The sequence below is a fragment of the Pituophis catenifer genome, unplaced genomic scaffold (assembly GCF_029215685.1).
Source record: "Pituophis catenifer annectens isolate HBS135680 unplaced genomic scaffold, rPitCat1.0.hap2 SCAF_1, whole genome shotgun sequence".
NCBI classification, from domain to species: domain Eukaryota; kingdom Metazoa; phylum Chordata; class Lepidosauria; order Squamata; family Colubridae; genus Pituophis; species Pituophis catenifer.
The window spans coordinates 46,076,502-46,098,213 of NW_027256881.1; the positions used below are offsets into that span (position 1 = coordinate 46,076,502).

General features: G+C 41.1%; 1 protein-coding gene across 2 annotated transcripts in view; it reads left to right on the forward strand.

Moving 5' to 3' along the window:
- Positions 1-405: 405 nt before the first annotated feature.
- Positions 406-21,712, forward strand: part of PPP2R5A (protein phosphatase 2 regulatory subunit B'alpha) — a 50,199-nt gene continuing 28,892 nt past the window's right edge. For both annotated transcript variants that reach the window (XM_070932385.1, XM_070932384.1), the window contains exon 1: positions 406-1,368. In XM_070932385.1, coding sequence (XP_070788486.1) covers positions 1,218-1,368 — 151 coding nt within the window. In that variant the 5' untranslated portion in view covers positions 406-1,217. The remainder of the gene's footprint in view (positions 1,369-21,712) is intronic.

Genomic DNA, 21,712 nt, shown 5'->3' on the forward strand with positions numbered 1-21,712 from the left:
CTTCCCCCCCCCCCCCACACACACACAACACGACTCCTCCCCCCTCCGGCTCGGCATCCCCCGCTCTTCCCGCCCCCCGCTGCTCCAGGACCCAATCGCTTTCCTCTTGCGACACCCACCCTCCCTCTTCTCACGTTGGGCCGTTCTGCTGTCAGTCGCTTCGCCTCCTGTAAAGCCGGCGGCTTTCTGCTGTTCCGCCTTCTATGGTAATAGGGAGAGCTCGCGTTTCTCCATTGGCTGCGCGCTCCTGTCCGTCGTCCTCCTCTTTAACGGTTGTTCCAACCGCTTCCTTCCCCCCCTCCCCCCACCCTTGTTAATCTCCTCCCCTATTCCCGAGTTCTGGCGCTGCTTCTGGCCCCGCCTCCGCTCCAGACTCGGAACTCTTCTTGTCCTTGTTGCTCGAGCGTTTCCAGCAGGTTGCGCGCTGGTTCTGGAAGCGGGAGCTTTCGCCCTGCTCGCGGTTAAGCCGCGCCGCGCCGGCCCCCCTCCCGCCCTCCAGAGCTCCAGGAAAGAGGAAGCGGCGTCTACCCGAGCAGGAAGAAAGCAGCGCGACGGGATGTTGGCCCGAGAGTCCGAGGGAGCTCCCGATGGGGGCTGAAGGGCTGCACCGCCCGGCCTCTCCGGGGCTTCTCCCCCGGCTCTTTGTTACGCTCCGGCTCTTCTTACCCTGCCAGGGCGACCTCTGAGACAGCTCCCCGCGCAGTCGACTCCGCGCGCGCCGCTGCTAAAAAGTTTGCTGCTCGCGGGCGGGCGGCGAAGGCGAGGCGGGTGCAACCGCGGGGCGGAGTAGAAACTTTCCTCGGGATTCTTGTTTGCTGCAGCTCGGCGGCTCCGTCCTGGGGAGCCTGCCTGGTATCTCCCGACCCGTCTTTTGAAAACTTCGACAGGATCGGATTTGGAGCCTCCCTTTGCGGACAAGCCTCGGATTAACCAGCCTCCCGTCGAATCGGAAGCCCGTCCCTTCGGAGGTTCCTGCCGCCTCCCCCCGAGGAAATCCCTCCCCAAGTTTGTACCCCTTGTAGGAGCTTTTCGGGCACCGGCTCCAAAGCGTCTCTCCTTCCCTTCTTCCCCCCCCCCCACACCCCTGGGGACCGGGGGAGATGTTCCCTTAAGGGGCAACCCAGCTCGACCCGCCGCTGCTTGGCTTTCAGTTTCCGGCGTGGAGTTTATGCTTCGAGGAAAAAACGGGCCCGCCTGTGTCTCCTGCGAGCCCCGCCATGTCGACGGCGATCACCGCCGCGGAAAAAGTGGATGGTTTCACCCGGAGGTCGGTGCGCAAGGCTCAGAAGCAGAAGCGGTCGCAGGGCTCGTCGCAGTTCCGCAGCCAGAGCAGCCAAGTGGAGCTTTTCCCGCTGCCCCAGCTCAAAGGTACATTTCCCCGGCTCCACGAGGCGTCGCGGCGCGCTTGGCCTGGGGCTACAGGTGCCGTGGTGGTGGGGAGGGTGGCTTTCCCGGGCCTTTCTCGAGTGGGCGTCCGCTTCCTGGCAGAGCCCCGTAGTCTCCTTTTGGCGCCTTCCCTGCCTTCCCTTCTTTTTCGCGTTCACACTTGGAGAGAAGCAACTTCTCCACGCTCTTTCCCACCTTTTAATCTCCTTTCCTGTCAAGGAAAAAAAAAAGGGAGGGGGGGAGGAGAAACAGCCTTGCCTTTCAACATTTTGTCGGACGGCGCTCGCCTAAACATTTCATTATTTTTCTCTTGTGTCGAGAACCTTTGCACTTGATAGGATTAAGCGCTCGTTTGGCCCCGTCGAAAGTACCCGCGTTTTCACATTTCTTGGGTCGGTTATACAGGTAGATGCTGATAACAATTAGTTATTCGGGAGGGTTGGGGATAAAAGAGGAACTGGATAGATTTGGGCCTTATATAGAGAGCCAAGCCTGCAAAGTTTGTTCAGAGTTCAAGCTGTTCTTTTTTCTCCATTCTGCTTAAGAAATCGCGTGCTTACTGTTTTCTTCCTGATCTTGCTGGGCAGCTGCTTCTGTTTGCTTTAAAAAAAAATCTAAAAAGCTTATTTGTCTTTAAAACTGGAGCACTATGCTAAATTTATTACCAGAATTCATGTTCAAATAATCTGTTAATTTCCTACAAGCTCTTATAATTGTTTATTATATATTTCTGCATATTTCTTTATTCTTCCTTCATGGTTTATATAGCTGGTGCATTGTAAGACAAAACATAGTTTTATACACTTGTAGGCCCAAATGTGAGATTTTAGTTCTAAATACCAACACATATTTTAATTGAAGTAATTTTAATAAAAGAAAGAAATGTGAATTGGATATTATGTACTAAAATAGATGCCATGTACTAATAGCATATTTTATACTGTACAGGTAGTCCTCAACTTACAACAGTTCATTCAAAGTTACAATGCCACTGAAAAAAGTTGTTTAAGACCATTTTTCACACTTACAACCATTGCAGCATCCTCATGGTTATGTGATCAAAATTCAGATGTTTGGCAACAGACTCATATTTATGACAGTTGCAGTGTCCCGGGGTCATGTGATCACCTTTTGCAACCTTTTGACAAGCAAAGTCAGTGGGGAAGCCAGATTCATTTAACAACTGTGTAACAATGATGGCAAGAAAGTTCATAAAATGAAGAAACACACATTTAAGAACTGTCTTACTTAGCAACATAAATGTTGGGCTCAGTTTTGGTTGTAAATCAAGGACTATCTGTAGTTCAGACTGAGCATTTAAATATTGAAATATCTCAAGTGCAGGCTTCACTCTTTAGACTTTAATATATAAAACTAATACAGATTCTGTTGCATTTCATGAATTGAAACATTGTTTTGAATAATTTTATTGCTGTATTGTAATAGGTTATTTATAATAACTTACATTTTCTATTATGCATTTTATCTGAAGGCATATATAGAATCAAGGGGTCCTTGGTGTTCTCTGAGCTTGGTTGTTTTCTTGCAGAGGTTTCATTACCCAAACTAGGTAACATCATCAGTGCCAGTATCTCCATTATTGATACATAGAATCATAATGTACGCATATACTGACAGTTTGCGGGTTGTGCTAGATCTGCAGAATTGGCACAGTACTAAAACTGGAGTAGTTTTGATTTGGTAATCACTGTAAGAAGTTAGTAGGACATCAGTTTAAGTTTCATCAGCACTGGTGGTTTTACAAAATAGATTGTGTTTCCTAACGGGTAGTTGGAAACTTCCATTTATTGTAATATATTGTTTTTCCCTCCATGCATTAAGAAAGTGGTAATGGTAAAACATTTAAAATGTAGAGTTCATATTTTTGTAGTGTGGGGAAAGAGGGTGCCTTCAGGGTCCATGTTGACTCCTGTCTGGATAAGTCACTGCAGTTTTCTTGATTTGAGAAGAGGTTTGCCATTGCTTCCTTCCTAGGGCTAATTGAGAGAGTGAGTACCCAAGGTCACCCAGTTGGCTTTGTGCCTAGGGGAGGACTAGAACTCATGGCCTTCTGATTTCTAGCTTGGTGCCTTTAACCATTACATCAAACTGGCTCTCCATTACTCTCTTTGTAGATTTTATTGTAATTATTACAGAATGTAACTCTTATTTAAATCCTGATAACATTATTGTGGTACATTTACAGTTTAATGTTATGTAATCTATTGAGATGCATGCACTTAAATAACTTTTTTGTTGTGTATTTTGGGAGCTGACTATCTTTTATATATTGGCTACTAATCAAAAAAGGAAACAAAAAATGATTGAAGAGTAGGCATAGAACACATGTAGCAATTGTACCCCACTGTAATTTGCTCACTTACCAGTAGATTAAACTAAATTAATATTTTTGATTGATTAAATATCTTTGGATTTATTCTGTTGGAAAGTTCCTAGTATTTTCCCAGTTTATATGATAGTTTACAATAACATATTTTTTTTAATAACATTAACTTGTCAACTATCAACATCCTTTAATAAATATCTAAAGTTAGGAAAGATGGTAGCATTGCAGACTGGCATGCTACAGAGGGACAGTCATTCTGCAGGACAGATATTATTCATACAAGTGGCATAATTAAATCTCCACTTCAGTTTTCTCATTCTTCCTTTTCCTGAAGTCCCTTCAGTTCATAGAAATCCTTAGAAGGGATACTTATATCATTCTCAGTAAGCTTCTTTGAAAGGAGAAAGATGGTAGTGATGTTGATACAGTTTCTACAAAATTGTTTCTTTCTAAAATTGTTTCTACAGACCTCAAAAGAGAGAGGTTAATGGTTTAAAACAGTAGCTGGAGATCACACCAAACCAACATTTGTTTTACCTGAGTATGTTCTCTCTATGTTGAGGAATCTATCTAGAACTTTTAGTTAACATATGGAATAATGGTACCATCGTTTTTGTCATTCGGATGCTTGTAAATTAGTTCTAATTGTTCGTTGCATATAATATGTTGTAAAGAAGTATCTTGTAAACATTAACTTGGTTTCTATTTAAAAAAATAGAGCTGAAATGTAATATATGTTCTATTATAAATATTGATGATTTTATTGAATTGCATCTTTATAATGGTTTATAAATCATGCTAAAAGATAATAATTGGGATTGATAAAATATCAAGTTCTTCTCAAAGAATATTTTTTTCCATAGATGCAGGAAAGACATGCAGCTGAGCTTTTTTAACCTGTAGTTTCCTGTAACAAGTAACTTATAGTTTAAATATGGAAATAAATCTTGTTTGTGGCAAGAAGTCAGAATTTATGATGTATCTATTACATGTACCCCACCAGTCTTAGATAAGGTCTTCTACAAATATTTCATATTGTCTTTTTGCAGTCCTGAGAAAATAACAAAAATAAGGAAGTTTATGAAGTCTGCAGTTAGGTTTGATTTCCCCTACCTGGTGCTTTTCAGGTGTGTTGGAACTATAGTTCCAAAATTTTAAAGTTAGACTCTGCTGGCTAAGAGTAATTAGTAGTCCCAGCTTGATGTAGATTGACCTATGGAACAAGGTAAAGTATCAATTTATTATGTTTATACATAAATAGTGCATTGGCACAGGGTTTGGTAAAAATGGAGGAGATAGAATGGGGGTGCATGTTATGGATTTATTATAATGGAGGTGAGTGAGTTTCTAAATATGGCTTTGTAACCTTGAGTTTTGCTTGCATTATAAGTTGCTTTGTGGAAACATGGAACTGTTGTCAAGGCACATCCAGTACACCAAGTACAACTGGAATATCTGTGGAGATCTAAAAGTAGTGGCTCTGCTGCTTGGAATACAGCTCAGATATACCAAGTACTGTTGTTACATATGTAAATGGGATAGTCATGAAGAGAGTAGCATTACATTAAAAAAAAATGGCCATTCTGAAATAATTTGGTCCCAGGCCAGAAAATCATGGCACATAAACCACTTGATGATCTGACAGTTTTTGGGGGTTTTTTTTGCCTCTGTTTCACATAAAACTCAGACTGATGAAAATTTTTATGAAAGCAATGAACAAGTGAAGGTTTTCATTATTTGAGACAGATGTTTCTAAGAATAACTGATGCCAAGATTAAGGAAGGCATTTTTGTTGGTCCGCAGATGAGATATGTCATCAATGACAAGTGCTTCGAAGATCTGTTAGTGGGGCCAGAAAAAATCACCTGGAAAGCATCCAAGGATGTCGTTGAGAATTTTCTTGGCAGAACATCAAACTACATGCAGCTATTTGACAAACCTTTTACAGCATGAAGGCCATGAAGTGCTACATGTCACTGAAGATTTATTTTCTGCATTCACACTGAAAATCTAGGTGCAGTCTATGACAAACATGGCTGTTCATGTTTCATCAGGATATTGTCACAAGAACAATAGTTTTATAGAAAAATAATGCAGGCATAAATATGGAATATGCATTTAGCTTGTATAATGGTAAAAAAAATAAGAGATTTTAAAATATGTAGGATGGATACTACTGTTTGTAGTAAAACATATTGTGCCATTCATCTTGACCAATTCTGCATTATATTATTGCTGTTTATTGGAAACCCATACTATACCATTTACTTGATTTGTGGTCATTAGTGGTCATTCCTATATGTATTTATTTACAGTAGATTCATTTTATACCTCTGGTATGTAATCAGGACAGTGTAACTTGATGTAAGATGTGGCAATTCTTTTTGACAGAATGTTGTATACTAATTGAAATGATGACTAATATTAGCCCTATCACAAATTTTATCTAGATGTTTGACTTGGCATATTTTCATGAAGTTACAGTAACAAAACAGTCAGAAAATCACTCCTTGCTTGTGATTTTGGCTAGCTGCCAAATGCCAGTTTTGTTTTCCTTAAGAATCTAAATCCATTTGAAGTAGATCAGTTGTTCTTGCCTTAATGAGAGCCTCCCTAAGGAAATGGGATAATTTTACCATGTAAAGCCCAAGCCTTTCCTGACAATTTTTGATCAAATAAATTGCACAAAGTCAATGTCATATAGCAGAGTTAGTTTGGGGATATTGTATTGCTAAAGGAATTGCCTTCCCTAGTAGATCTTTTAACTTTCATGTAGTGGCCTTACATAACCCTTCTCTCTCTCAATTTATAAATGTATTCAGATTTGTCTTTAAGAAAGCAGATGCAATGGTCAAAATCCTAACAGATAAATAATCCCAAGAGAGATAGAACATCTTGGAAAATATGGTACTGAAAGCACAAGCACAAATAAACAATTAACAAAAAAGGAAAAATAGAAAGAAAAGACTTAAGAGGTCTATGTGGATGAATAAAAAGCTGAAAACTAAAAAGAAATTTGTAGAAAATGGCAGTTAGGGACTAACAGTTAAGGTGGGGCGATACAGACTGGTAATTTGAAACAGCAGGAATAGAGGAAGGAGATTAAAGTTAAAATGAGATGCGTCTGGTGAGGAATCCAAAATAGAATAACAATTTTGGGAAAAGTAGATCCAAAATAAAAGTAAAGTCAACTAGGATTTTCCTGTTATGCAGGAAAAATGGGAAGTAATAATAGAAAATAGGAACTGTTTAATACTCTCTTTGGATTGGTCTTCTCTCAAAGAGAGCGAGAGAGCCACTTTTAATATTCCTCACACAAACAGGAGGAGGAACACAGCTCAGAGAAAAGGATTCTAGGAATTCTCTCTGCCACCTTAAATAAACATATGTGTTCAAGGCCATATGAAATATACTCCAGGCTGTTGAGGGAGCCAGTGGAAGTGTTCTCAGAATTATCATCTAAAACCTTTGAAAACTCCTGGAGAATTGATAAATTGTTGGAGGAATGAAGCAAAAGAAATTAAGTTTCAATATTTAAAGGAGGAGGAGGATCTGGAATACTACAGACCAAGGGTTAACATCTGTATTTTGAAAAATACTTGAATGGATTGTCAAGTCCATGTCTGTTAGGAAAAGAATGAATACTAGGAGTCACTTGATTATTAGGAGTCGTCATTGATTTTTTAAAAATAAATCATATCATACTGGTACTAGCTTTATTTTTCTTATGACAGAGTGAATGGTTTCATAGACCAAGGGAGTGCTGTAAGTGTACTATATCATTTAACAAAGTCTCTCAACATATCAATATTTTTATGAAAGTTCCCTGGTTTTATATACTGTATGTTGTCTACTCATAGACAGCAAACAATTTTTAATAATACCAAGCTTGCAAATGGCAACATATAGGGGTGAGAAGCAAAAGCTTGATTGTACTTCATGCTTGTTAAATGGCACTCTCTTATACTTCAGAAAGTAGATTCAGAACTCAGTATTATGAAGAATTTTCTTAACAGCAGTTAAGCCATGGCACAGTCTGCTTTGAACAATACATTAGTATGTGTCCCTTGCTGGAAATGGAGATGGTTTAGTACAGTGGTTCTCAACCTTTAATACTGAGTAGTCCATATGCATAAAAGGATATAGCAATAGAGAGGGATGAAGGAAGGGAAGAGAAATTAGAGTAGGAGTGAGGGTAAGAGAGGGAGGAAGAGAGGAGGAGAAGGAGAAAGGAAGAGGAAGTAGGGAGAAGAAGAAGAGGGGGAAAGAGAAAGTAAGAAGGAAAGAAAAGAGAGAGGTGGTAGGTTTGAGGAGAAAGATTGCTGTACAATAAAAAAGATGAAAGGGAAGAAAGCCAACCCCAAACAAATATAAAGATATCAAGATAAAGAATGAATTGTTAAACTTTAAAGAATAAAAGAGAATAAATAGCAATAATTAGAAACACACATACAAACATACAACGTATTTTCTTTGAACAGAGTATTTGGCCGGTTCACAAATTTAAACAGTTGTAGGAGGTTAGCACCCACCCCTTTCCTAGAAGAATGAAATATTTTGGGAAATATTAAAAAGGCAGAATATTATATTTCCCTGGATGAGAAATGGAGAAGCATATTTTACAGACAAAGCAGCTCCCACCTTCCTGCCCCCCACCCTTTGTTAATGGGCCAGAGGCAGAAAGTCAATCCTTTGTCAAAGGACATTTGCAACACAATAGCAACAGAAACTAACACAATGGGCCCCATCTAGCAACCAAAACTCACTACACGTGACCTGGGAAGCATGTGACCTGGGAAGCACATGTGACCATTAGCTAGCAAGGCTAGCTAAGACCTCCACCCCCTGGGAGTCTAACAACCAATCAGGATACTCTTTCGGGGCCCCAAGAAATGCAAAGCCAGAGAGAACATAAAAACCAGAGGATTTACTGTATCTGCCCCTTTTCTGTTCAGTTGTTTAATACAAATTCAACATTTTAATATAAATCAATTAGTTATATAACTATCTTTTTTGTATATTAATCAATATGAACATGAATATTCCAATTATTTCCATGCAATCCAATTTCTTACAAATCAATTAATTATATTTACCAATAATAATAAACCAAATAATTTCCCCCATATATTCCTCCAAACCACAACTTAACCATTTCTGCTTTCAACACAATATACAATTAATAGTATCTCAATTATTACAATTCCCTAGTTAAATAGAGCTTTTTTTCTTTTGTGTTTTAAAATCTTGAACCTCCTCTTTTGCTCTAAATTTCCCATTGTTTGCAGTTTTGCACCTACCTTTTTTGGTGAGGAAAAAGAAAAAGAAATCTCTCTGCCTCATTTTGTCATGTTGCAGCAAAGAGACCCCGCTTTACTTTCAATTTCGCTTTTTCAGCATAGCTAGGGGAAAAAAAATCTGCTCCAGGAATTTACCTCTTTGCAGCTAGCTAGCAACAGAGCCCTCCGCAAAACAGCTGAGAGTCTGGAGGCTGATCAAATCAACTTATGGTAATTAACCTATGCTGAAGCTGAAAGGGGCTGTTTTTTCTATTTTTGCAGGCACCGGTCTATTCATTTGTTTTCTTTTAACACTGATTAGCTGTAGGGCGGCTCTTTGAAACCCCGCGGCAAGAATTTAAAGTTTTTTTCCCTCTAGCCATCAGCTGGGACTCCGGAGGCAGCAATAGATTTGGAGTGGGCGGGGTAAGCGACCGGCAACCGGCGATCCAACAGAGGCAGAGGGTGAGGGTGAGTGAAGGCGTGGGGGGGGGGCGAGAGAGGGCTTTGGCGACCCCTGTGAAATGGCCGTTCGACCCCCAAAGGGGTCACGACCCCCAGGTTGAGAACCGCTGGTTTAGTAGATCCCTACGCTCACCATGTAAAAGTTTGGACTAGATGTTTTATCATATTCTTCTTGACTCATTTATCATACAAAAAATAGTCTGATTTGAATGCTTGAAGAAAAAAATCTGAAAACATAACAATGGACACTGCTTGATGTATTATATATCACTGTACATTGCCTTACAGAACTATGAATGGCTCTTATTTTCTGGGGCCCCATTGTGCCAAATTTGTGAATGCCTCCTATGAAATAATGGATGATATTACCTAAGTTGGTAATTAAATGATTTTTTCTAAAGAATTAATAAAAACAGTTTTTGGAAGGTTGACCTATACTTTTGAGTCAATATTTATAGAACTTCACTGTAAATTGCAGTGATTTCAATAGAACCTACTTACTTTTCAGGAAAAGATTTCAACAGGAATCATCTCTCTAGATTTAATCAGGATCTATCATAATTCAGGAACAAGATACTTGTTTCATAAGTATTAAAAGTAGAATACAAATTAGGTGCATTTTGCTGTGCAAGTTTACTTTTTAGTGAACTTTTAGTTTACTTTTGATGTGGCATCCTTCTGGGCCGACTTTGGGAATGGGAGGCACTGTGCTCTGGTAGTTCACCTTGTTCCTCCTTGGTGCTGATGGAAGGGAAGAGATTGTACCCCAACGCCTCACATGTTGGGTGACCCAGACTTTTCCTTTGTTGTTTAACATCTACATGCACTTGCTGAGTGAGGTTATCCATCACTTTGGGGCTCAGTATCATCATTATACCGGTAATACCCAGCTTTGTGTTTCAATCCTGGGCTGTGCAAATGAAGTTTTGAGTTACCCAATTTCTGGTGCTGTTTTGTCTGTATAGGTAGAACAGATTTTAGTTCAATCCTGACAAGACTGAATGGCTGTGGCTGTTTGGTAGCCCCCCACTTCACAACCATTTTAATTGTAGGTGATTGGTGGGGTTGCACTTCCTTCAAGACTAGGGCTTAAATTTTAAAGCACTATGAGCCAGTGTATAAATGCTATTGCTTTTGCTACTGCCCTTCATGACAAAAAACTCAGTTATCTAAAGCAGGGGTCCCCACTCCCCAGGCCACAGACCGGTATTGGTTCATGGCCTGTTAGGAGCCAGACTGCACAGCTGGAGATGAGTGGCAGGTGAGTGAGCGAAGCTTCATCTACATTTGCAGTTGCTCCCCACTGCTAGTATCAATGCCTCAGCTCCACCTCAGATCATCAGGCATTAGATTCTCATAGAAGTGTGAACCCTACTGTAAACTGCACATGCAAGGGATCTAGGTTGTGGGCTCTCCTCCTCCTCCTCCCATCCTCCATGGAAAAAAATGGCTTCCACAAAAGTGGTCCCCGGTGTCGAAAAGGTTGGGAACTATTGACTGTTTTTCTCCATTGTTTCTGCCCACCTGGTAATTGGGTAGAGTTGGTGCTCACCAGGTCCTTTCGGTTAAATGTTGTCACCTTATGCAGCTTGGCAAGTATGTCTTTTCTGTTGTGGCTCCGCCCTCTGAGTTCATCCTGGAGTATGGTGTCTTCTATCCTGAGGTTTCTCATTGCTTTTAAAACCTAGCTTTGGTGCCAGGTCTGGGGTTAATATGTTCAGGGGACAGGTAGTTGTACTTGGTTTTAATGGTTACTCTAGTAATATAGACTATTTTATTTTGTTTATGAATTACATTTGGTAAACTATCCATGTGTGTCTATATAAAATTAAATAATAATCACTACACATAAACATTGAAAATTATTGATACCAAACTCTTATTCTATTTAAATTTGTGGTCATTGAAAAGTCCAAAAAAATAGCATAATTTCTCAGTGGAACATCTGCAATTGAATGAATTGATAAGAACAACTGATTTTAAAGTCACACTCTTTTAAAAAGCATTCATTGCCTTTAGGAATGCAGCTTCCATTGTGGCATCAGCAGGGTAGGCAAGGATCCAAATGATGAAGAATGTGTAACAAGCCTTATATAAACTAAGACTTTATTTATATGATTTATACAGTCCTCCATTTTAGATAAGTCATTCTGAGCAGTTTACAAGATTAGAGCACACTTCCCAAACAGGCCACCCCTCACCGATCCTCACTCCTCCCCACCCAGCTCCCAAAGATAAAATGTTAACTTATCAACAGCAGTGGAGCTCTCATCTTCCCTTCACCCAAAGGCCTGGCAAAATGCTTTCTACAGATAGATAGATTAATTGCAGGCTCCCTTTGTTCTTTGCAGCTACTCCTTTGCTTTACCTCTGGAGAATTCCTTTAGACTTGGTAATAATTTTCTGGGATATGTAGGGTCGTTGTGCTGGAGGTGGAGGTTGAAAAAACGGCTGTTGCTGTGTAGCGACTCTGCGTACCCCTCTTGAGTCTGTTCTTGAAAATTAAAGCCCCAATAGCTATAATATGTATTGAAAATAAATTAACAAATGAATGTTCCTTATTGTGAACATTCCAAGTAGTGATAGTATTTGCAAGGAGCATTGCAGCTTTATATCTTTACTAGACAACACGTGACCTTTGAGTCATCCTTTCAGAGATATTGTCAGATTCCTCAATACTTTCAACAATGGCAGAGCTTCTAATGTACTGCCTTCCTTGGAAAAGCTGGGATAGATTCAGAGGTGTGTCTTGAAAATAGCCCACACCGAACTGTATAGCACAGTCATAACATCAGCACAGGAAATACTTTATGACATTTTATGTTATGTGATAAACTGTTTTATGATACGGTAATTTTTATGTCATAAAATATTTTATAAGATTTGCCAAATTTCAATTCACAATAATGATGGGTGTCAGATTTGGATGCATTCTATAAGTTAGCCTATTTGAAGTTCAAAAAGTGTTGTCCTGTGATGCACCGTTTCGTCCAGTTAAAGGTTGCTGGAATCAGAATTTTAGTAATATATAGATCAGTGGCTCCTAAACTTTTGAGCACCAGGGACCGGTTCTGTGGAGAGAGATTTTTCCCCAGATAGGAGGAGTGTGTGGTTTCACATGTTGCCTGCATCCCATGGGTGGGGCTTCGCTTGTTTGCGCGGCCCGGTTTCTGGCATGCCGCAGTCCAGTGCCAGTTCATGGACCGGGGTGGTGGACCCCTGATATAGATGGCTCCATCAGAAAGCCACAACATTGCTCCCTGTTTTTATGTGATTATTTTAATAGGGCTTGTTTTACTTACATAATAACTAGCCAGTTTTGGCTGGTCTGAAAAAGCTAGGCAAAGTCAATTCTGGTTAGCATTTGGAAAGAATATTCTGGGAAATACCAAGGCTGCATAGGGCTGGGAAGTTTGAAAACAAAAAACAACCCTAGAAGAAGAAAATGACAAACAACGTGTCTCGTTATTAACATGAGAAATACATACAGTCTCAGTTGGGAATTGAATCCAACATAAGAGATTTTACATTTTTCTATATTTTAGTAATTGATTGTTATATTACTGAATGCAAGTATTACTATATTTCTGTGGAAGAGAAAATTATATATGTTTTTTAGAAATGAAAAGAACTGTATATGTAATATTTTGAAGTATGATTCATTAAAGTTGTTTTTGTGCAGTAGTTTTTTCAGAGGCTGTTCTTAACATGAGTTTTTCTAGAAGTGACCTCCTTAGAACACTTGATTTTTAAAAAATAAATGTCAGTGAACATTAACAACTAAGTATAGTAGCTGCCCATTGGCAATCTTCATATTAATAACTTCTATTTAAATCTTCAACATCTTGTGTGGCAGCATAGTATTATGTTTCTTTTTCCATGATTATGGCATTCAAGTTGTGCTACAGTCTAACTGTGCAGGCATAAAATCAAATTGCCATAATTTATTGAATAAGATGAAAGTTACTGTTCAAATTTACTGGCTAACTTAAAAGTTTATAGTTTATAGTTTATAGTTATAGTTATAGTTTATAGTTTATAGTTTAGGTTTCTTAAACTGAAATCTAGGAATAGTTGTGAAATCTGGCCAGGTAGGCAGGATGTCCTTAGATACCTAATAGCTATAAATGTGAGTCTGAGTGTTAGCACCCATATTATTCCTCTGTCATTTATTATATTATTTATTTTAATTATAGTTGCATTTTTGCAGTTCTAGTAGACATAATGTAACTTGCTATAAAATGTTACTTAATGTCAAGTCTAATTATGATTTTTTTATACTTCTAAATAGATGGGTTGTGACTATTGTTATTAAGTCTAAATCCCTCATAATATTAAGTCAGAAAGTTTGCAAATGCTTTGCAACATTAGCAACAAATTGTTTCCTTCTGTTTTCCATTCTTTGTTAACCTGCGTCCTCATCTTAGTTGCTTAGCAGCCCATAATAACTAAGATGAAACACTTGATGTTCCTGTTAGGATATTTAGTTTGACATTTTCTGGTTTTGCCCCATAAATTATACTACAAGTAGTGGTAAATTATGCTGTTGCAGCATTAAGATTGTTAATAGGAGCCCAAATCCAAACCATCTGGTCAACATCAGCTTACCATAATTGACTCAGAGACTCTAGAAGAAACCTGTTCTATCAACATCTAGAATAATAACCTTGAGTCACCGAGATACCCTATTTTGAAACTCTAAAACAGAGGTGTGTTCAGAAAATTCCCTAGGTGTAGAATACTCCAAAAATATGTTTATATATGTATAGGGTTGGTTATGTAATTATTTAATATATTTTAAAATAGATATAGGCAGAAATATTAGGAAACTAAAATTAGTATGAAATTAAATCAAATTATTTTCAGTAATTTAAATTATGAATAGGACACATATTAAGATTTTTCACATTAGGGACTTTATTATGCCCTTATGACACACCACAGCATAATTTACCTATTGTTTTTTGTACTTCTAGAACTTGAGTTTTAAAAATTAAAATACTGAGAACTTTTTCTTCAGTTTTGAAAATGAATGAAAATTAAAAAAATGTCAGAAATATGAAACAAATTGTTCAAATTTCTGTGAAAAGGGTAAAACAGCACACAAATTATTTAGAAATCCGCCCATAAAGTACCCTATTTTCCCCAAACTAAGACATCCCCTGATAATAAGCCCAATTGGGCTTTTGAGTACATGGCAATAAGGCCAAGCGCTTATTTCAGGATTCAAAAAAATATAAGACAGGGTCTTATTTTTGGGGAAACACGGGTATGTATAATTTAGCTAATTGGGCAAAAACAAATACTCATGACATAGAATAGTTACTGTCTTTTCCAGCACTTTTGCCTTTGTTGTATTGATCCTAAGGCTATGCCTAATCTGCTTTAGTTACTTGGATAAGAATCTATGAAAATTATCAGCATTCTGCAAGCCTTCTTAGATGCATTGTGGCATTAATACTTTCTAGATGAAGCAAATATAACCCATAGTATTGTGCTCTTTTGTCAGCATTTTCTTGTACATTTGAATTTATTTATGTGAATGTAACACATTCCTCAAGGCTCCCCTCGGATACTAGGTGGCTCAGATACTCAGGACCCGGGCCTCCGGCTGATGCTGTGCAACGCCAGGTCCGTGGTAAATAAGGCCCCCCTCATTTACGATCTTATTCAAGAGGGGGGAGCGGACCTGGCGGGTATTACGGAGACCTGGTTGGGCCCGGAGGGAGGGGTCCCTCTGGTTGAGATGTGTCCACCAGGCTTCAGAGCATTCCATCAGCCGAGGGCCCAGGGGAGGGGCGGGGGGGGTGGCGGTTATTATTAACGAAGGTCTGCGTCCGAGGGAGACCACTGTGCCACAGATTGCCGGGTGTGAGTCCCTCTTTGTGAGATGGGGTCATGGGGTTCAGATGGGCTTGCTGCTTACGTACCTGGCTCCCTGCCGCGTGGCAACGGCCCTGCCCGAGCTACTCGACGTGATAGCCACGGTGGCAGTTGATACACCCAGGCTTATGGTCATGGGTGATTTCAATCTGCCGTCCGTTGGTGAAACGTCAGAGATGGCTCGGGAGTTCATGGCTTCCATGACGGCCATGGACCTGACCCAGTTAGTTCATGGCCCCACTCACAGGGGGGGACACACGCTGGACCTGATTTTTGTCTCTGGCCAGTGGTTGAGTGGTCTTATTATAGGGGATATAGACATGAAACCCTTGTCATGGTCAGATCACTCACTCCTTCGTCTGGACCTTCGAACCGCTACACCCCGCCGCAGGGAAGCGGACCCAATTAGATGGATCCGCCCCAGGCGCCTGATGGATCCTGATAGGTTCCAGACGGAGCTTGGGCCAATTCCTGAAGATCTGGCACATGACTCGGCCGAGGACCTGGTAGCTGCCTGGGATCGGGCGGCTGGTGGGGCCTTGGATCGAGTCGTGCCTTTGCGGCCTCTGACCCGGTGTCGATCCCTCGCGGCTCCTTGGTTCACCGAGGAGCTGAGGGAGATGAAACGCCGGAAAAGACGCCTAGAGAGCGGTTGGAGGGCCAGTCTTGCTGAATCTGACCGAACACTGGTAAGGTCGCATATTAAGACCTACCTAGTGGCGATAAAGACAGCAAAGTTTAACTACTTTTCCGCCTCTATTGCGTCATCAGGGAATCGTCCGGCCGCCCTGTTCAGGGTAACCCGCTCCCTGCTCCATCCGGGAGCGCGGGAGGATCCCTTGGAAGGCAGGGCGGAGGATTTCGGACAATACCTGTATGACAAAATCGCTCAGATCCGGAGGGATTTGGACTCTGACTGGGTAGATCAGGGCAGGGTGACGAGGAATAGTCTTGAGAATGTTACCTGGGAGGAGTTTGATGCTGTGACTCCGGATGATGTGGACAGGATTTTGGGGAGACTTAGTGCGGCCACATGTTTACTGGACCCGTGTCCCTCCTGGTTGGTACTGGCCTCCCGGGAGGTTACACGAGGCTGGCTCCAGGGTGTTATCAACGCTTCGTTGAGTGAGGGTCACTTTCCCGCCGCCTTGAAAGAAGCGGTGGTGAGGCCTCTCCTCAAGAAGCCGTCCCTGGATCCGGCAATATTGGCCAACTATCGTCCTGTCTCCAACCTTCGCTTCCTGGCGAAGGTTGTTGAGAGTGTGGTCGCGCGACAGTTTCCACAATTCTTGGAGGAAACATCCTATCTAGATCCGTTCCAGTCGGGTTTCAGGCCTGGACACAGCACGGAAACGGCATTGGTCGCGTTGGTTGATGATCTCTGGAGGGCTCGGGACAGGGGTTGTTCCTCTGTTCTGGTCCTGTTAGACCTCTCAGCGGCTTTTGATACCATCGACCATGGTATCATGCTGCACCGGTTGGAAGAGTTGGGGATGGGGGGCACCGTATTACGGTGGTTCTCCTCCTTTCTCTCTGACCGGTCGCAGTTCGTGTTGGCAGGGGGGCAGAGGTCGACCTCAAGGCCTCTTATATGTGGAGTGCCTCGGGGGTTGGTCCTCTCGCCCCTCCTGTTCAACATTTATGTGAAGCCGCTGGGCGAGATCATCCGTGACTTTGGGGTGAGATACCACCAGTACGCTGATGACACCCAGCTGTACATCTCCACCCCAGGCCACCCCAACGATGCCCTTGAAGTGATGTCCCAGTGCCTGGAGGCTGTGCGGATCTGGATGGGGAGGAACAGACTCAGGCTCAACCCTTCCAAGACTGAGTGGCTGTGGCTCCCGGCATCCCGATATAGTCAGTTGACTCCATCACTGACTATTGGGGGCGAGTCGTTGGCCCCCACAGAGAGGGCTCGCAATCTGGGAGTCCTCCTGGATAGGCAGCTGTCCTTGAAGGAACATCTGACGGCTGTAACCAGGGGGACCTTTTGTCAGGTTCGCCTGATCCGCCAGTTGCGGCCCTTTCTTGATCGGGATTCCCTGTGCACAGTCACTCATGCCCTCGTCACCTCTCGCCTTGACTACTGCAACGCTCTCTACATGGGGCTTCCCTTGAGGAGCACCCGGAGGCTCCAACTGGTCCAGAATGCAGCAGCGCGGGTAGTGACGGGAGCAGCCTGGCGCTCCCATGTAACACCGCTCCTGCGCGAGCTGCACTGGCTCCTGGTGGTCTTCCGGGTGCGCTTCAAGGTGTTGGTTATCACCTTTAAAGCGCTCCATGGCATAGGGCCTAGCTATCTTCGAGACCGCCTGCTGCCACCGACGATCTCCCATCGACCTGTGCGCTCCCACAGAGAGGGCCTCCTCGGGGTGCCATCAGCCAAACAGTGCAGGCTGGTGACCCCCAGGGGGAGGGCCTTCTCTGTGGGGGCACCTACCCTCTGGAATCAATTGCCTCCAGAGATAAGGAGAATCCAAGACCTCGGTGCCTTCCGCCGTGCCCTTAAAACCTTCCTTTTCCAGCAAGCCGGGCTGGCCTAATTTTTTAAGTGTTTTTAAGTGTTTTGTTTATTGTTTTTAATTAATGGGGCCAAATTTATATATGTATATTTTAACTGTATTTTAATATTTGTACTTGATGTTTTTACTTGGCTGTTCACCGCCCTGAGTCCTCAGGGAGAAGGGCGGTATACAAATTCAAAATAAAATAAAAAAAATAAAAATAAAACACAAACATGGTCTGGGACTAAGCTTGCGACTGTCTTTAATAACCTTCATGTCAAGAAATCCTGAGCCAGTTAGATTTTGCTTTTGTACTGGAAACCACAGTGTGGTTACAAAACATGCACAGCTCAAAATAGGTCATGTGTTTGGCAGCTTGAGGGTTACACTGAAATAACCTTACTTTAAAAATAACATTTTTTCCACTATAGGGTTCTTTTCTTTTAGCATAGACATTTTTGAATATATTTGTCCTGGCTGGCAGTTTCAGATTCATCTAAATTTATAAAGTTTGTTGTTGTTTATTGCTTCAGGATACTGAATTTCAGTATTGAAAAATCAGCTGTGACGTTTTTAGTCATGCAGGATAAAATGCATTGTTTCAGTGTAAGGATTGTCATCTCTTAGATTGTCCATGTGATATTATTTGTTCAATAAAACTTCCTTACATATTTATATATTATAAATATGTCATGTACTTATTGCCTTTGGTTTCTGCTGGTTAATGTCCATAATAAAGCTATTTGTATTTCCTTTTGGTACAATTCTATGATTCTGATTTCCCAATTTTTATACCGTGTTTCCCTGAAAATAAGACCCTGTCTTAAATATTTTTGAACCCTGAAGTAAGCGCTTGGCCTTACTGTCATGCGCTCAAAAGCCCGATTGGGCTTATTATCAGGGGATGTCTTATTTTGGGGGAAACGGTATTATTTCTAGTTTGTTATCTTAAAATGTGGTATTATAGAGCTTGAGAGTAGTCATTGTCTAAGGTAGTAACTGAACCCTCTAATCATGCAGATTGTTATAGACAATCTTTCATGAGTTAATTAATTTTGAATCCCCACAACAAAAGTGAGAAATTAAATCGGCTATTGTAATGAATAGTTTTAATTTACACTTTCTTTTCCTCTATTAATGGAACTGAGAGTACAAAAGGGTACCCTTCCTTGTTGAAGCCTCCCCAACATCATTTTTTCAGCTCTTCTCAAAATGAAATTCATGCTAAAACGAGCACAGTGGCCACATCTTTCATTTGATAAGATACTTAAGGTCATTTTCCAATAGCCTTGGCATACACATTGCTACCCTGATAAAGCTTGAACAAGCAGTTCTTTCAGTATCTACAATTATTTAATTTTAAAATGAATATGGTATTGAATCCAAATGGCTTAAGATGGCTTACAATCAAAATATAACATCAGTATCAGCAATGTACATAACAATGCATATGGTATATGCCTATATACCTTAGAGTTGCATGCCTATTTTCAAGAGTGCAAATTGCTGAGTGAACATTACCTCTGTGTTCATTTCAAATAGGCAAAATATTTGGAGAAATTTTGCTTATCTTATTGTGTGCTATGTGTGCATTGGAAATGGATATTGTACATTTCAAAGTTTTAATGCCACATATATACATACAAAATCTGTAGTCCTCCACAATTGTTGGATTTCAGCTCACAGCAGCCCCAGCCTTTATATGCAATTGTAAGCTGAGTCTGATTCTCTACTCCATTTTGTGGCTTGTGGAGGATTTCACTTCATTTCTAAATCTATTGCTATAATTGACTTCAAACGATCATTTGAGGTCATTTATTTGCTAATTTTAGCCCACAGTCAGAGTCCTTTTCCAAATTTAACTTGTATAACCAAGACTGATGGCAAAATTCAGATTCATGTAGTTTTTGATTGAACTTATTCTGCTAATATGAATAGTTATTAGTGTTTTGAAATAAATCTCATATTTAACTGCCCAGACAAATAATTTATACAAGTTCTGGTAATGTGATAGATTCTTTTAGAGAACCCCATGAAATAGGTGAAGGTGAGACAGAGAAATATATTGCTGATTATATGATTAGATGTGGATTAAACAGCATCACCACCAGATGGATTCGTAACTGGCTGACCAATCACACTCAATGCAGTCCTCAATGGAACTGCATCTACATTGAGGGAAGTATGCAGTGGGGTACCCCAAGGCTCTGTTTTAAGCCTGGTACTTTTCAACTTCTTCATCAATGATTTGGACGAGGGGATAGATGGGGAACTCATCAAATTTGCAGACGACACCAAGCTAGCAGGAATAGCCAATACTCCAGAAGATAGGCTTAAAATACAGAAGGATCTTGACAGACTTGAACATTGGGCGCTATCTAACAAAATGAAATTCAGTGGTGAAAAAAGTAAGGTTCTACATTTAGGCAAGAAAAAATACACAGGTACAAGTTATATGTGGTACCTCGCTCAATAGTAGTAACTGTGAGAGGGATCTTGGAGTCCTAGTAGACAACTATTTAAATATGAGCCAGCAGTGTGCAGCAGCTGCCAAAAAAGCCAACACAGTTCTAGGCTGCATAAACAGAGGGATAGACTCAAGATCACGTGAACTGTTAATACCATTTTATAATGCCTTGGTAAGGCCACATTTGGAATACTGCATCCAGTTTTGGTTGCCATGATGTAAAAAAGATGTGGAGACAAAAGAGAAACAAAGATGATTAGTGGACTGGAGGCTAAAACATGTGAAGAACGGTTGCAGGAACTGGGTATGTCTAGTTTAATGAAAAGAAGGACTGGGGTGATATGATAGCAGTATTCCAATATCTCAGGGGCTGCCACAAAGAAGAGGTACTCCAGCTATTCTCCAAAGCACCTGAGGGTAGAACAAGAAGCATTGGGTGGAAATTAATCAAGGAGAGCAGCAACTTGGTGGTCTTTCGGGTGCGCTTCAAGGTTTTGGTCACCACCTTTAGAGCGCTTCATGGCTTAGGACCTGGTTATTTATGGGACCGCCTACTACCACAAGCAGCCTCCCACCGGCCGGTATGCTGTCATAGAGAGGGGCTCCTCCGGGTGCTGTCGGCCAAACAATGTCGACTGGCGGCCCCCAGGGGGAGGGCCTTCTCTGTGGGGGCACCCACTATCTGGAACGAGCTCCCCCCAGACATACGGAGGATCCTGGATCTGCGTACTTTCCACCGTGCTCTTAAGACCCTCCTATTCCAGCAAGCCGGCCTGGCCTAATTTTCTCCCCTGTTTTAAAATTCTTTTAAATCGAAATTTTAATCTGTTTTAAATTATTGGGATTTTTAATTGTCTCGGGCTAAATTATTTAATCTGGTTTTAATTATGTTTCTAACTTTTGTATCTATGTATTTTATTTTGTCCCTGTTCACCGCCCTGAGTCCTTTGGGAGTAGGGCGGTATATAAATTTAATAAAAAAAGAAACCAAAAACTAAACTTAGAACTAAGGAGAAATTTCCTGACAGTTAGAACAATTAATCAGTGGAACAACTTGCTTCCAGAAGTTGTAAATGCTCCAATGCTGGAAGTTTTTAAGAAGATGTTGGATAGCCACTTGTCTGAAGTGGTATGGGGTTTCCTGCCTAAGCAGGGGGTTGGACTAGAAGACCTCCAAGGTCCCTTCCAACTCTGTTATTCTGATTATATTTTGTACTGGCTGTGAGATTTCAAACTTTGTGTCTAGTTATGTAATTGGAGGAAAAAGAAAGAGCTAAATTTCTGAGGAAGTCAGGAAACCAAGAATAGCAAAACTGACGGACTGAAGGTGTGAAAAAGTTAACCCTATGATTAGGGTAGGCTGATCAGTTGAAATTCT